A 15,353-nucleotide genomic window follows, 5' to 3' on the forward strand; every position below is an offset into this window, starting at 1 on the left:
CATTGCGGTGGCTTCTCGTTGTGGAGCACGGGCTCTAGGCGCGCGGGCTTCAGTAGTTGTGGCTCGCAGGCTCTAGAGCGCAGGCTCAGTAGTTGTGGCGCAAGGGCTCAGCTGCTCCGCAGCATGTGGGATCTTCCCGGACCAGGGCTCGAACCCGTGTCCCCTGCATTGGCAGGCGGATTTGTAACCACTGCGCCACCAGGGAAGCCTCCCCACTGGTATCTTGAACTTCCCTCTCCTGTGTTCTTCCCCTACCCCTCACTCATTTGGGGAAAAAAATCATAAGCCTCATGTTCTTTGATCCAGTCTTGGCTAGAAAATTAATAAAAGCAGAAGTGGAAGCCCTCAGGAGGAGGTGATAAAGCTCCCTCTGCAAAAACTGAGAGGCTGTTCCCACAGGTGGGTTGTAAAGAGCAACCCAGAGCCAGCCACCGCATCTTGTTAGAAAGGGAACACTGGCAGATGCTCACACACCAGTTAACCAGGTTTTCCTTAAGTAAAGTGCTCCTGTAATATTCTTATCATCATAAAGTTATGTTTACATCTGTCAAATGGGGTGAAGTGACTTCTTGTCGTATCTACAGGTTTAACAGTTGTAAAAACTACTGACTTATAATTTTAGAATGTTTGGTTAAAGTGTGCATTGGTTGAAACGTTTTATAGAAAAGTGTTCGCTGAGAGTTCTAAGGCATTTATAAGGCATCACAGAAGGTTGATTTTACCCATCAACTCCATTAGTACTTAACTCATTGCTACATTATGATCTAGTGCTAGTTCAATCTGAAGAAGAGGTATGTGTAGATTTTCTTAAAATTACTAACAACTCTTAAGCATTTTTCCTCCTTATAGAATGACCAATGCACACTGCAGAATCACATCCCATTTCTACATACAGTACCTGGCAGGTTTATTGAAAAAACAAAAAAAATTATGGTAACTCCAATCTACTCACAGCCATGGGGCCACTGCAATTCTCCGCTAGATGAGGAGACAGGAGAGAAACCATTTGCGCAAGGAACGGCCAGAATTTAGATTCAGATCTTCCGGATGCAAACGTCTTTCCTCTGCTCGCCAGGGTTTCCAGCCCCAGCGACAGACGGGCATCACCTACGGGGCTTAAAACCAGAAAGTGAACAACGAATGCCTGCCTTGTTCCCTCCCACCCCCCCCATCCTGACGCATGTGATCCGGGAGGGGTCTCAGCCAGCGTTGAGGGCCCCTCATCACACCAGTCACGTTCTCATGTATGACTCTGTCCGGCCAATGTTATGTTAAAACAAAATGCTCTGATGAAGATTCTGTAAGATGAGAAACAAAAGTACAGTCTCAAAGATAATGGTGTCCCAAACAAGGGCAGCGGGAGCTTTCCAAGTTCTGTGGCTGAAGGACGGGTTACATTAGTTCTAGTTTAGCCGATGTGGGTGATACTGGGCTCCTGAAACAGGGTCATTTGAGGGGCAGCTAAAACAGGAAATGGGCACGACCCCTCTGAAGCCCGGGGCCGGCACTGACACCCAGGAGCGCATTGCTCTAGGAGTCTGGGGGAAATGCACCTGCCAGCGAAGCACCTGGCCGATCAAAGCAAGGGGAGACCAAGCAGAGGCAGAAACGGTGCGTTCTCTGTGAGAAGCGCAGAGACGGTGAAGCTGGGGAGGCAAAGGGCCCCGGTGGGAAGACGCCCACTGAGATTGGAGGCAGGAGGGGCCCGAAGGTCCCACAGTTCCCGAACAGAAGACGAAGGCGGCGGAAGCGGCGTTAGGGAAGGTGACTCCCGCCAACACGCAGGTGCACGGGGCCTGCACGAGAGTCGGGAGAGTTGTGATACAGCGGCTGGAAGACCAGGGGAAAGCAACCCAGCCCCGGGGGCCCTGAGCAGAGCAGACCCCAGCGGGGGTCCAAAGGAGAGTTTGGACAAAGGAAGAACCAAGCAGCCTGAGGCTGTCCACCGAGGAGCTGGAGGGCCTGGGGTCGCTGACCATCACGAGCAAGTGGCAGAGGGACCGCATACAGCCCGGGAAAACCGATTTTACCACGCTGGGCGGGAGGGGTCCTTTATTATCCCAAACGTCTTAACCTTAAAAAGTAAAACCAAATGTTTCTTTACAAAGGCAGATTTTCAGAGAATAAAACACACCTCATGACCTAGAAGAAATACCATAAATGACAGTTTAAAAAGTAACCTAAGTACTATATGAAGAATGGGGTAAAAGTAAATCTCCTAATTTAGCAAATTGCCTTTCAAGCCAGCAATCCACTCAGCAGATGTCAGCGTAGCTACTCAAAGCTTAAAGCCATGAATTCTGAATTCCCAGGAAGGGGCGGTGGGAACCACGAGGCGCGCCCCTCCACCCGGTCCCCCACGCTCACAGGCCCACCCACACCACTTCCGACGGCCGAGTGGTCACTGCAGGACAGGGAATCCACGTCACTTGAGGAAACTTCCTCCCCAAAACGTGGCGTCAAGCATCAAAGCCTCCACACACGTGAAACAAATTTCAGTATTCTTTGAAAGAAGTTCAGGCGCAAAGGGGAAAACCAAAAGACCACTACAGCACAAGAGGAGACCTTTATAAACAGTCTAACTGCTTTTGTTACAATGCTGCGAGGTAGTATTTCATCCAACACTCACCAACAGCAAACCGGCATCGTCTATAAAACAACTCCAGAAAGTTCAAACAAGAAAATGAAAAGATGCGTTGTCCGTAATAATTGTCATACGACACTGCTTAGTGTTTAAGCTTCACAGGGCTCCAGTAAAGTGTAACCACTTCCTAGCAAACACGTGGCCAAAAAGGTTTGCCCTGCTTCATTTTGTTTGCCTGCAAACACATCAGATCATGCCTCACACTTACAGACGTTTTATGACAACACTCCATGACTTCGACATCTACTCGTGCTCGGGATCAGCCAGTTGTACCAAATACCATAAAATACAAAACGATAGGAAATATAAACATCAATCTGTATTTCGAGTTTATAACATTTTATTTACAAAAATAGTCTGGGAGGAAAAGGGTTGAGAGCCCCATACTCTGCCCTGGGTGGGGAGCTATTCTGCTCCGTGTTCTAGGGTTTTCCGTAACAAATCTGAGAGTCGCAGCTGAATTCCTCCGGAATTGGATCTGTGGACTCGAAGTTCGGGTGGAGAGGAGAGCGGGGGGGCGGGGGGCGGCGGGGGGGGGGGTGCGGGCGGGCGCGGAGATGGCTGTCTGGGAGGAAAAGGGTTGAGAGCCCCATACTCTGCCCTGGGTGGGGAGCTATTCTGCTCCGTGTTCTAGGGTTTTCCGTAACAAATCTGAGAGTCGCAGCTGAATTCCTCCGGAATTGGATCTGTGGACTCGAAGTTCGGGTGGAGAGGAGAGCGGGGGGGCGGGGGGCGGCGGGGGGGGGGTGCGGGCGGGCGCGGAGATGGCTTTGCCGGGCTGCCCGGCACCACGGCACGCGCACTATGTCACTATGTACAGGAGCCGGTCTCCTCCGGGTCTGAAGGACACTTGCACACCGCCGCGACGCCACCGGAAGGGCGGTGTCAAAGCCGCCACTAAGACATGACTCCAAAGACGGGGTTGTGGCGGCAGAGGCTGGGGCCGTACTCCTCGTAGCCCTTCTTGGTGTGACAGACCTGAAAGAACTCCGGCTGCAAGGCGCAACCAGCACAAGGGGCATGAATATTCCCGAAGGGAGACAAAACCAAGTAAACGACCGAACAAATGAGAAGCTCTCGCACCCCAAACCTCCATCCTCTCCCCGGTGACCTCTGTCACAGACTCTGACCTCTTCAAAATGGGGGCTTATTTCATTTTTTCAAAACTTATTCAGCTTCTATTTAGGGACAACTACGTGCTCGCCCTAAATCAGCAGTTTGTTAGCCAGTCCCAAATTTGAGGCAAGAAAGTAGTAATTACTCGGAAAAGTCACTGGAACTAATGATTAACGCAAGATGTTTTAGGTTATTTTTGGATTCTCTTATCCCTATTATCTGTAACCCCTAATTGGCAAGGCTGCTTACGAATTAGCTGTGCCGTTTAAGTGGTCATTAAAGTTATTTCTTCTATCTCAGAAGTAAACGTGCGGCTGTTTAGAGCCACACACAATTAGAACACACATAATTTAACCTCCAAAAGACAGTATTTATTCAAACTCAGCAGAGAACACAGAGATGAAAAGACAGCACAATCTAGAAAAGGACTTACAGTTGAGGCCAGCATGGAGCCTCCAAACCACACCGCATAGCGCTGCATATGATGCGTTATCACCTGGACCTCCACGGGCTTGGGCTGGAAGGGGAAGTGATGTGTGCTCACTCACCTGTGCAGTCGCCCTTCCACCTGCCGACACTCTGAGAGCCTCCTCCCATCCCGCAGGCCCCGCCCTCAATTCAAGCACCTCTGCCCAGAGGCAAGCGGAGCAGCCCCACTCCGCCTGACAGGAAGGTTCTCAGCCACTCCTGCTGCCAAATCCCCCCGGCCCCAGCCCCCTCCCCCGGCCCCAGCCCCAGGAGGTGCAAAGAACAAAGCACACAAGTCAAGGGCAGGTTACCTCTACCTAAAGGCATTTTAAAAAGTAAAATATCCAAGCAAATAACCCAACTGATTTTTTTTAACTCAACAAGTTAGACGTTTTAGCATTTAGAGATAACTCCAAATAACACTAAGTGTCCCAAAAATACTATAAGTATTTTGCCAACAGTGTGATCCCACTAGGTGAGGACACACAGGTTACCTCCCATTCACCCCACACCAAAGCCCAAGCCTGCTTGGGTAAACTGAGTAAATTCACCAGCTAGTTAAGCATTATTATCTTGGAGGAACACAGCATTAACGCCCTGGCTCGGGTTAGTTATCTGAGTTTAATGAGAATGTTCCCAGAGGACGGTAAAGTCCCTCACTGTAAACTGACCCATCTCCTTGGGGTGCTGGTCACTACACTACACACCTGACCTCTTACACACACAGGAAACTGCTGGCGTGCGTGGGTCGGTGGACAGCGTAAAGCTGCGCAGCTGCCTCAGGAGGTCCGTATCCGCCCTGACCACACACCTGGGGTGAGTCCAGGTGACAAACCTCTAAATGTCACTTCACACGGTGGCTGAGAGTGGCTGCAACTTGGCGCTTCTCCCTCGCTGCCCAGACGGGCGCGCCCGCCGGCCTGTGCTGGGGAGGGGCCTCACCTTTATTCTGCCACCGCTGAGCTCCTCGCTGAGTCTCAGTCTGGCGTCCACCACCCTTTTTAAGTCTCTCTGCAGGCGACGTCCAAAGTCCCTGAACATCGTCGAGCCCCCTGAAAGAACGACATTCTAAAAGACACAAAGCAGAGGTTTCCTTGCATGAAATCACCTGCCCACGCTGGCCTAGTGACCCGCCCACGACACACCCCACGCGCCCAATCGCTTGTTTGAATAACACACTTCAATCTATGTGAAAAGATAATCACCGAGGCAGAGCTAATGCTATCAAGAAAGTATAAACTGTACTTTTTTCCTGCGTCACAAATTCTTTCTCTTGGTGCTCTTCCTCAATTATAACCAAGTGAAAACACGCTGCCTGTTCCATTTCTCAAAGGGCCATCTTCTACCAACACCCCTCCCCGTTTTCTCTCGACAAACTGCAAATCTAGATCTTTCAGACAACATCCTGCCCCAGGATCAACATCACGAATAATCACTGCTGCACCCGGTCACCTGTGGAGAAATCGCTCAGAAACAACAGGAGACGGTTGGGCTCCTATCAGAGTCAAGGGGCCACCGACCCAAGCTGCTCTCAGGGGTCACCCCTGCTCACCGACGCTCCTCCTCGGCCTGGCCAGGAGCCGAGAGAACCAGGACCAAGTCCCGGCCAGCTCACGTGGCAATCTTAATAGAGCAAAACAGGGCATTCTGATCCCCACCTTCTTGAAGAGACAGGTCTCTTCACCTGCTAACACCTGTACATAAACTGCGTATCGGTTTGCTACTGAGAATCACAATTTAAAAGCATTCTTGATATTTTGGGCATCATATCTTAGAATAAGCCTCACAGTTCAATTCTCGACTTCATAAATTATAGTGATTACAAAACTTTATCTAAATCCATCACTGCTCTTCCAATTCTGTCACCTGCAGTATTAGCACTCTTTCTAGCATTTCTCTCTCCAGTCCAGGATACAGTCTTGGGTCAGTTGCTGCAATTACTTCTCATACCTCTGTAATGGATTTTTTAATTTAAAAATTAACTCACCAGGGTGTGAAAACGAATGTTCGTTAAGATCAGAAGCATTGCAAGATCTTGAGCTGCTTTCAAAGGTGTAAACACATAAGATTCATTTTTTCATTCATTCACACAACAATAAAAACGGTGCTGTGTATACGCCGTGTATACGTGGTCAGATGATTTTAGACAAAGTAGCCAAGATACTTCAACAGGAAAAGAACAGTCTTTGCAACAAATGATGCTGAATAATTAATATCCACAGAGGAGAAATGAACATTTGCTTACTTACCTTACTCACTTCACACACACACATTTTAACTCAATATGGATCACAGATTTAAATGCAAGGGCTAAAACTTACAGAGCTTCTAGAAGAAAATATTTTCTTAAAGTCTTCATGACTATGATGTAGGCAAAGATGTCTTTGATCGGACATAAAAAGCGTGAACCATAAAAAATAAAAACTGACAAACTGAACTTTATAAAATGAAAACTTCTGTTCTTCAAAAGATACCACTAAGAAAATGAAAAGACAAACCACAGACTAGGAAAAAGTATTTGCAATACATACCTCTAACAAAGGACTGCTATCCAAAATATAAAAAGAACTCTTACCACTCAATAATAATATAAACAAGCCAATTAAAAACTGAGCAAAAGATTCACACAGACATTTCACAAAAGAAGACACACAAATGACCGGCAAGTACGTGAAAAGATAGGCAACAGCATTTGCCATCAGGATCGCACATACCAAATCCATTACACATCAAGTTGAGGTTAAAACACAAACAAATGAAACTCCTGCACTTCGCTGGTGGAAGTAGAAACGATACAACCACTTTGGGAAAAGTTCAGTCGTTTTTATAGTCAGTGGTGACTGTTTTCTTTCTTAAAGACTTTGGCACTTCTCAAATTTTCTAAATGCATTTTAAGCCGGAAACGATAATCCTCGCTCACCTGTAGAGTCTACGTTTCCTACACTAAGATCGTGTTTTATGGTGCTGTCCGCCGACCTGCTGAAAGGCCGCGGAGCCCCATTTGCACAGCACCTCCTCACTCAGTGCGGCTGTGCTATCTGCTTACCCAGACCACCGTGTGGACCGGGTTCTTCTGCAGACTGCAGCTTACTCTGCTGCGTAACTGTTTATCCCATGATGTCAAATAAAAAAGCCTCAATCGTAAACTACCTCTACAAAAGCAAAGCCCCTGTCTTTATGCTAGTAAAGAACATCCTAGCACATGTCATCATGAACACTACACACAGCCTGTTAGCCACCTGACGTTTAAGCCAGAAAGACAAAGTCTATGTTAATAATAAGCTCATTCAATACCTTATATAGTATTAAAAATAACAAAAACTCCCATTCCTGTAACGCTAAGTATATTTTGTGCCGGAGACTCTATTCGTACTCTTAATCCCGTCTGACAGACACGCCGTGCCCCTACCCACCGTGCTATTCCTCCGTTAACCAGAGGCACAAAGTAAGATGCTCACAGCGAAGTCTCCACCCCCACCGCTCGCTACAGGTTAAGATGACAACTCTCCCGGCAACCACCCCTACGTGGAAATATTGAAAGGCTTGTCCCTCTTTAGGGACAAGAGCTTTTTTAAAAATAAAAAAATTCACAGCTTTTTAGAGAAGTATGCAACTTATTCTGTTACAGCAGTTCTCAAACTTTTTTAAAAATATTTATTTTTATTTTTGGCCACGTTAGGTCTTAGTTGTGGCATGTGGGCTCTCTAGTTGTGGCGCGTGGGATCCGTAGTTGCGGCGCGAGGGCTTAGTCTTAGTCCCCAACCAGGGATCAAACCGGCGTCCCCTGCGTTGCAAGACGGATTCTTAAGCACTGGACCGCCAGGGAAGTCCCGGCACAAGAGCTTTTTTACTCTCAGATGGAACCCAAAGACTGCAATCCCAGCAAAGTTTGAACAAACTTACTTCTCAAAGGTGGGCCGTACGATGCCCCGCCCTGTCCTGGAGGAAATCCAACTCCAAGCTGGCTTGAAACGGCTGCCTGACCTGCCTGACCGTAGGAGACGTAACAACCGACGACAAATGTCTTTCGGGAATTACCTGCATGTCTCCACCCCCGGTGACTCCTCTTCTCCCCTCAGCTGCTGTAACCTGGCCTCTGCCCGCATCCTCACCGAGAACCCAGGGGCCACCTCGACCCTCGTCCTGGGTGACCTCTCGGCGTCAGCTGACACGGCTGATGACAGCTGTCTCGCCTTGACTGGCAGAGTGTTCTTCCTCTTCTTTCTTCGACTGCTCCTTCCTGGCTTCTTGGATGGTTAACTTCGTGTGTCAGCTTGGTCTGGCTACAGCACCCAATGACTGACCCACACGGCAACCTCGGTGTGGTGTCGCTGTGAAGGTACTTTGCAGATGTGGTCAACTTTAAGAAAGGAGCGTGCTCCCTAACGCGGATGGGGCCTCTTGCAAGGAGCTAGAGGCCCTGGGAGCAAGAAGGAGGCGCTCCCCGAGCAGGAGGAGCTGGCCTCAAGCCGACACACCCCAGTCAGGGGCTCTCCCGGTGGCCACGTGAGGCCACGCCCTCCCTGGAGGCTCAGTGCACACCTGCTCAAAGCTGTCAAAATGGTGACAAAACAGTCACCATCGGCCCCTCCTCACTCTCTCATAACAATAAGCCTCTGGAAGTTCCTCTCCACCTGGCAGGGGAGTGCTCAGCTGTGACATCACTCTTCCCTCCCCAGCAGCACACGGATCCCGCCATTTCTGGACACCTGGGCAGGAAGCATCAACTGTGGGGGTGCGTGTCGAGCCGGGGCTGGACCAGCAAGCCCTGAGCCTGCTCTGCCCACCACCCGGCCCCAAACCACCCGCTCATCTGCTCACACGTCAGACGGCACTTGGGATCTCACCTGAATAGAAGGTCTACTGTGAAAAGGGTTGAACAAACCAATAACGTCTTAAAATGTGTATTTCGCTCTCTCAAGTATTAAAGATATTTCAACTCGTTCACCATTAAGAATAAAAATACATATATAACTCACTTTGCAGTAGCTCCTCTGATTTAAAAGGTATTAACATACTTATACACAACCCAATTCAAGCAATCTGTTCCAGAAAAATCATTCCTTGAACCACATCAAGATGCAGTCACGTCTGCTTGACAAACACAGCGAATGAGAATTTTTAACAACTCCCAGCCCACTGCCAAAGCAGGTCTAAAGATATTTAACTGCCAGCCCCGCTCTCCTCCCGGACTTGCCCCCCGCCACCTTCAGTACCTCTCTGGGCTCCGCCCGGAGCAGCGTTCTGCAGCCTCTGCCCTGCGCCCGCGCTCCCACCTGTGCCGGGGGGAGCGCCCTCCCCCCGGCTTGCACCCCCAGCTCATCTCTGCAGGCCGAGCCCTCAGACCAGCCCCCTGCCACCTTCTCCAAGCCTTCCTTGAGCCCCTCTCATTAAATTTCCACGACACCTCAATTAACGACAATTTAGCTTGTGGTGGTTCCCGGGAGAATTATTTCGGTATTATTTTTAGCTTTTTTATAAGTTCTTGAAGACAAGACCCATCTCTCATACATACTTAAATCCTCTCAGTTAACAACAACAGTGTCTTGTAGTTAGTAGAGACCCAGCTGCATTACAAAGCAACTCAAAATTGGCTTTGCCCTCGAGTAAAGCATGAAAGCTACTAAACGCTGACTAACCCCAGAATGAACTAGTTGCTAACAGTGGCTCTCCGTTTAGCTGCACATTAAAATCATCTGGGAAGCTTTTAAAATCCGGATGCCCAGAACAATTACATCAGAATCTCTGGGGGTGGGGCCCAGACATCAGTATATTTTAATGCTCCTGGGGTGACGCCCATGGACAGCCAAGGACGAAAACGCCTTGTTTCAAGCAGCACCTGCTGCTTGCAATGACTTGGCTTCGTGGGGAAATCACACGCCTCCAAGACTTGGCTCTCACACACGAGTCCCCTCCAGACCCGACCTCCATCATACTTAGAGACTGAACAGAGAAAAGGGGCATGTGAATACCCTTCTGATCTACAGTCCAGACTGAAATAAAAATTAGATTATAACTCCTTTTGTCCAAAAAAAACTGTTTTACGTTTTTGAAGATTCTAAATTTTCAAAGCCACATTTTATCCTCCACTGACATCTTTTTCTTGAGTACCAGCCTGAGGAAGGCGTTAACTCAACCACCAAGAAGATCTCGGGTGTTCCCTCCTGCTCGCTTCACCAGAAAAGAAACGCCACCTACGGTTCCCAAGACTGAGCCTGGGAAACGTTAAGAGGTCCAGGCCCGACTGGTCCAGACAGCGCCTTTGGGAGCAGGTGAGGCAAAGGGGAGACGCCTTCCTCTGACGCAGAGGAAGCAGACCTCCGGGCACCGAGCAGCAGACCTCCGGGCACCGAGCAGCAGACCTCCGGGCACCGAGCCGCAGACCTCCGGGCACCGAGCAGCAGACCTCCGGGCACCGAGCAGCAGCCTCAGAACCCTTCCTGCGGGGCCTGTGGATTCCCCTCTGGCCGGTTCGGCCACCTCAGCCGCCCGTCTGAGCCTGTGGGCACTGCGGGGACAGTGCACGGAGGCAGAAGTCAGGAAACCAGCCTCCTGGAGGGGCACCTCGCCCGGGCACGGAATCCAGCAGGGCTCAGCAGACGGGCTGCCTCCCCTTGGCAATCGTGGGCTTCTTTGGGTACGAACCTGCTTCCTGCTTCTTTAGTGGTTGCTGAGTACTTTGTAAGCCCCATGGCACGTGTCTGGGACACTGACAAGGGGGCCAGCAGGTAGGACGAAACATCGGTAACAGAGGAGGGAATGACAAAGTAACGGTAAGACTGGAGAGGAAAGACATGCTACCTAAAGACACGTGAACACAGCTCTCCAGAGCAAGACGCCCACGTGTTCTGCAGAAGCACTTGTATGTAGTATGTCTCTAATTACTTTCAAAATCCCACAAACTGTACATCTGTGCATTTCATGAACACAGATGTCGCAGTGGAAGGTTCTTGCCATGGCAAGCTCACGGCTAAACTCTGGAGGAGGAAGAGGAGGAAAGCGGGACCAAAAGTTCAGAGTGAATCCGAAGAACAAGGCCGCCCGCCCAGGATGCTGCCCTGGGAGCCCGGAACACGGGGTGACAGCCTCTGGACACAAGGGGGCAGAGCAGTGGCCGGAGGGGCCACCGGGCCCTGGGGTGAGAGGAGCCTTTCCCAACAGCAGCCCTGGCTGCAGTCAGTGAAAGAGTGCGTGAGGCCTGAGCCGGAAAGTGTGAGAATCGCGCTTCCCGCCTACGTCCCCAACGCCTGTTTTCATACACAGAGTTCCTGGGAACACAGCCCCTCCTGGTCACTCGCGTGTTCTCTGGCAGCAACACAGACCGAATGGCCCACAAAGCTGAAAATACTTACCATCTGGCCCTTTGCAGAAAGAGCTGGCCAACCCCTGGTCTAAAACCACCATGGGGAAAAGCACAACGACAGCCATTATCTGGCAGGCAAACACGCAGGAGAGGGTATTTTTAGGCTGCGATATTACACTTGCATTCACTCATCAAGCCCTTTGTTCTGGAAACAAGTCCCTTTCGTGGTGGCCGTGGCAGAGGTGCCAGCACAGTCCTCACCCTCCCCACGTCCAGGGCTGGCAGTGCGGCCGGGCCACGAGGCAGCGACGGGCCACAGGCGGGAGCCAGGTGCCTGCCAGCCGGCTCCCCCGCAGGGGTGACCACCAGGGTGATGCTCCGGGGGTGGGGGGGGAGCCGCCCCGCAGGGGACAGTCCGTGAACACACAAGTGAACGTGTGCCGCGAGCACCGAGACGCCAGGGTTAGCTCCTCACCTGCTGGGTGGCAGAGCAGAGCGGGCCCCGCTGTGTCCCTCCTTCCCCACGGGGCACAGAGCCCGACAAAGGAGAAAAACATGGCCCACCCCCAGTCAGCCCCCCACCAAGCCTACTGAGATCCTAAACCACTCACAAGGCTGCCGTAACTCGGCCAAGGTCCCGCACAGAAGCACTCACACGGCTGGCAGGGCAGGGCCGGGCGACCAGGGCCAAGCAGAAGCCCTCGAACGCCTCAGGGAAGAAATGACTTTTCCAGGGGGTGAAGCGGTCGGGACAGGGTTTCCCTCTTTGCAGAATCGTCTTCCTTCCACATTTTACATAATCTTCAGTGTGATGTGGTGGAAAAAGCACGAGTTTTCAAAGGTGTGACAAGTGGACTCAAAATCCAACGCTGCCACTTAGCTAAGTGATCCTACCCGGCGCTTAACCCCTCTCAAAACTCAACTGTCTGTTGGACAGCTACATATAAAATAATGAAATTAGAACACTCTCTAACCCCATGTACAAAAGTCAACTCAAAATGGATTAAAGACCTAAATGTAAGACCAGAGGCCATAAAACTCCTAGAAGAAAACATAGGCAGAGCACTCTTCGACATAAATCAGAGCAATATTTTTTGGATCTGTCTCCTAAAGCAAAGAAAATAAAAGCAAAAATAAACAAATGGGACCTAATTAAACTTAAAACGTTTGCACAGCAAAGGAAACCATCAATAAAACGAAAAGACCACCTACTGAGTGCGAGAAAATATTTGCAAATGATACGACTGATACGGGGTTAATATCCAAAATATATAAACAGCTCATACAACTCAACAGGAGAAGAAACAAACGACCCAATCAAAAAATGGGCAGAGGATCTGAACAGACGTTTTTCCAAAGAAGACATACAGATGGCCAAAAGGCACGTGAAAAGTTGCTCAACACCGTTAATCATCAGAGAAATGCAAATTAAAACCACAATAAGCTGTCACCTCACACCTGTCAGAATGGCCATCATCAAAAATACCACAGAGGGCTTCCCTGGTGCAGCAGTGGTTAAGGATCCGCCTGACAGTGCAGGGGACACGGGTTCGTGCCCCGGTCCGGGAAGATCCCACATGCCACGGAGCGGCTAGGCCCGTGAGCCACAACTACTGAGCCTGCGCGTCTGGAGCCTGTGCTCCGCAACGGGAGAGGCCGCGACAGTGAGAGAGGCCCGCACACCATGATGAAGAGCGGCCCCCACTCACCACAACTGGAGAAAGCCCACGCACAGAAACGAAGACCCAACACAGCCAAAAATAAATAAATAAATAAATTTATTTTTAAAAAAAAATACCACAAAAACAAATGTTGGAGAGGGTGTGGAGAAAAGGGAACCCTTGTGCACTGTTGGTGGGAATGTAAATTGGTGCAGCCCCTATGGAGAACAGTATGGAGGTGTCTCGAAAAGCTAAAAATAGAACTACCTAATGATCTAGCAGTTCCACTTCTGGGTATTTATCCAAAAAAAATGAAAACACTTAACTCAAAAAGATATATGCACCCCTATGTTCATAGCAGCATTACTTACAATTGCCAAGATATGGAAGCAACCTAAGCATCCATCAACAGATGAATGGATAAAGAAGATGTGCTATGTATATATATATATATATACATATACACACACATACATATATATATATATATATACATATATACACAAGGGAATATTACTCAGCCATAAATAAGAATGAAATGTTGCCATTTGCAGCAACATGGATGGACTTGGAGGGTATTATGCTAAGTGAAACAAATCAGACAGAGAAAGACAAATACTATATGAGCTCACTTATATGTGGAATCTAAAAAAGAAAACAAACCACAGTGAACATAACAAAAAAAAAAGCAGACTCACAGATATACAGAACAAACTAATGGTTACCAGTGGAGAGAGGGAAGGGGTGAGGGGCAAGACAGGAGTAGGGGATTAAGAGGTACAAACTACTATGTATAAAATAAACAGGCTACAAGGATATACTGTACAAACACAGGGAATATAGCCAATATTTTATAACAACTAGGAATGGAATATAGCCTCTAAAAATTGCAAATCACTATGTTGTACACCTAAAATTTACATAATATTGTACATCAACTATACCTCAATAATTTTTTTTAGAAGTCCAAGACCAGTTTGCTCCATTTGACCCAGGTCCCTCTAGTTTTGCCTCCTTTTCCCATCTCTGGGGCTCAGGGCCATCATCTATTAAACAAGGAGCTCAGGTTACACGGCCACCTCTACTTCCTGTAAATGTACTGAAAGAGAACTAAACTGTCTGATGAGAAAAAATCTCACCCATGAACAATCTGTAACCGCTGGCAGAAGTCTCTTCTCCGTTAGGATGAAATAAAGACTAAAGAGTGCACACCTGTTCCTTGCTTTCATGGACAAGCAGACACAGCTGACGTTAAGTGAGATTTAAGAAGTAAGGAGAGCAAGGCATGTATTTTACTAAACTTACTAATACTCCCACCTGTCTCTAGTTTCCCTTTCTTGCACATTTTGTTGGAGGAGAGAGCTGTTTAATTACGGACATGTAACAATAAAAACAGAATTATAATTTGTTTTCACCCATAAAAAGCTGTCTACATAGGAAAATGTTTTCCAATAATAAAAATCACATTTGTTAACTCTAAAATTTCAATCTTAAAACACAAGAAGCAGAAGGTAAAAGTTACGCATCTTCTACCCCCAAAGATATGTTATTTTCTTTAAGCGTTTAGCATTCATTCAAAACCTTTTCATATATATATGCAAACTATATTTTTAAATGAAATAATACTATGTGTAAACTTTACAACTTGCTTTTTCACTTAGCAATGTATACTACAGACATCTTGTCATCTGAATTTACACTGATTCACCTCATTCTTTTTAAAGACTGCGTAGTATCTCACTGCGCAGATGAAACAAAATTTATTAAGCCCTCACTCCTGAGCCTGATATGCTCCTCTTTAAACTCAGGTCCCTGGGCTGAGAAGGTGAGACAGGGCAGAGGCTGAGGGCTGAAAATTACATGAGTATTTTCTACCTGACTGCTTCATTTCAGGCTCTGACCTCTTCCTGGCAACAGCACATTTGGCACAAACCTAAATATGCATGAAGCAAGACCGGTGAATTCAGGGAAACCCTGAGGGGAAGGACACCCTTCATCTTTCCATCAATACGTAGGGTTAGAACTGTCCAGTTTAAAATACAGCTGGCCAGGTAAGAATAAAGCCATGAGATACTTAAACACTTGCTGTGAGCTGAGTCCTACTTCCAAACACTTAAGGCATCTCCACTCCAAGGCAAACATTTCGCCAGTATGCTGGCCC

At 48.4% G+C, this 15,353-nt stretch overlaps 1 protein-coding gene across 6 annotated transcripts in view; it reads right to left on the reverse strand.

Annotated features, from left to right (window-relative positions):
* ACTR3B (actin related protein 3B) overlaps positions 1 to 15,353 on the reverse strand; it is a 112,214-nt gene that overhangs the window by 39,166 nt on the left and 57,695 nt on the right. For 4 of the 6 annotated variants that reach the window (XR_008617299.1, XR_008617300.1, XR_003679673.2 and 1 more), the window contains 2 exons: positions 5,171 to 5,296; positions 4,194 to 4,277 (listed from right to left, as the gene is read on the reverse strand). Coding sequence is in view for 2 of the 6 variants with exons in the window: in XM_028489533.1 (XP_028345334.1) it covers positions 3,542 to 3,637; positions 4,194 to 4,277; positions 5,171 to 5,296 (306 nt within the window). In the remaining 4 variants the exon portion in view is untranslated. Of the gene's footprint in view, positions 1 to 3,366; positions 3,638 to 4,193; positions 4,278 to 5,170; positions 5,297 to 15,353 lie in introns of those variants that run through there. The other 2 variants (XM_028489533.1, XM_028489532.2) reach the window with 1 other exon arrangement.

Source organism: Physeter macrocephalus, chromosome 5 (genome assembly GCF_002837175.3).
Source record: "Physeter macrocephalus isolate SW-GA chromosome 5, ASM283717v5, whole genome shotgun sequence".
In the NCBI taxonomy this organism is placed as follows: Eukaryota; Metazoa; Chordata; class Mammalia; order Artiodactyla; family Physeteridae; genus Physeter; species Physeter macrocephalus.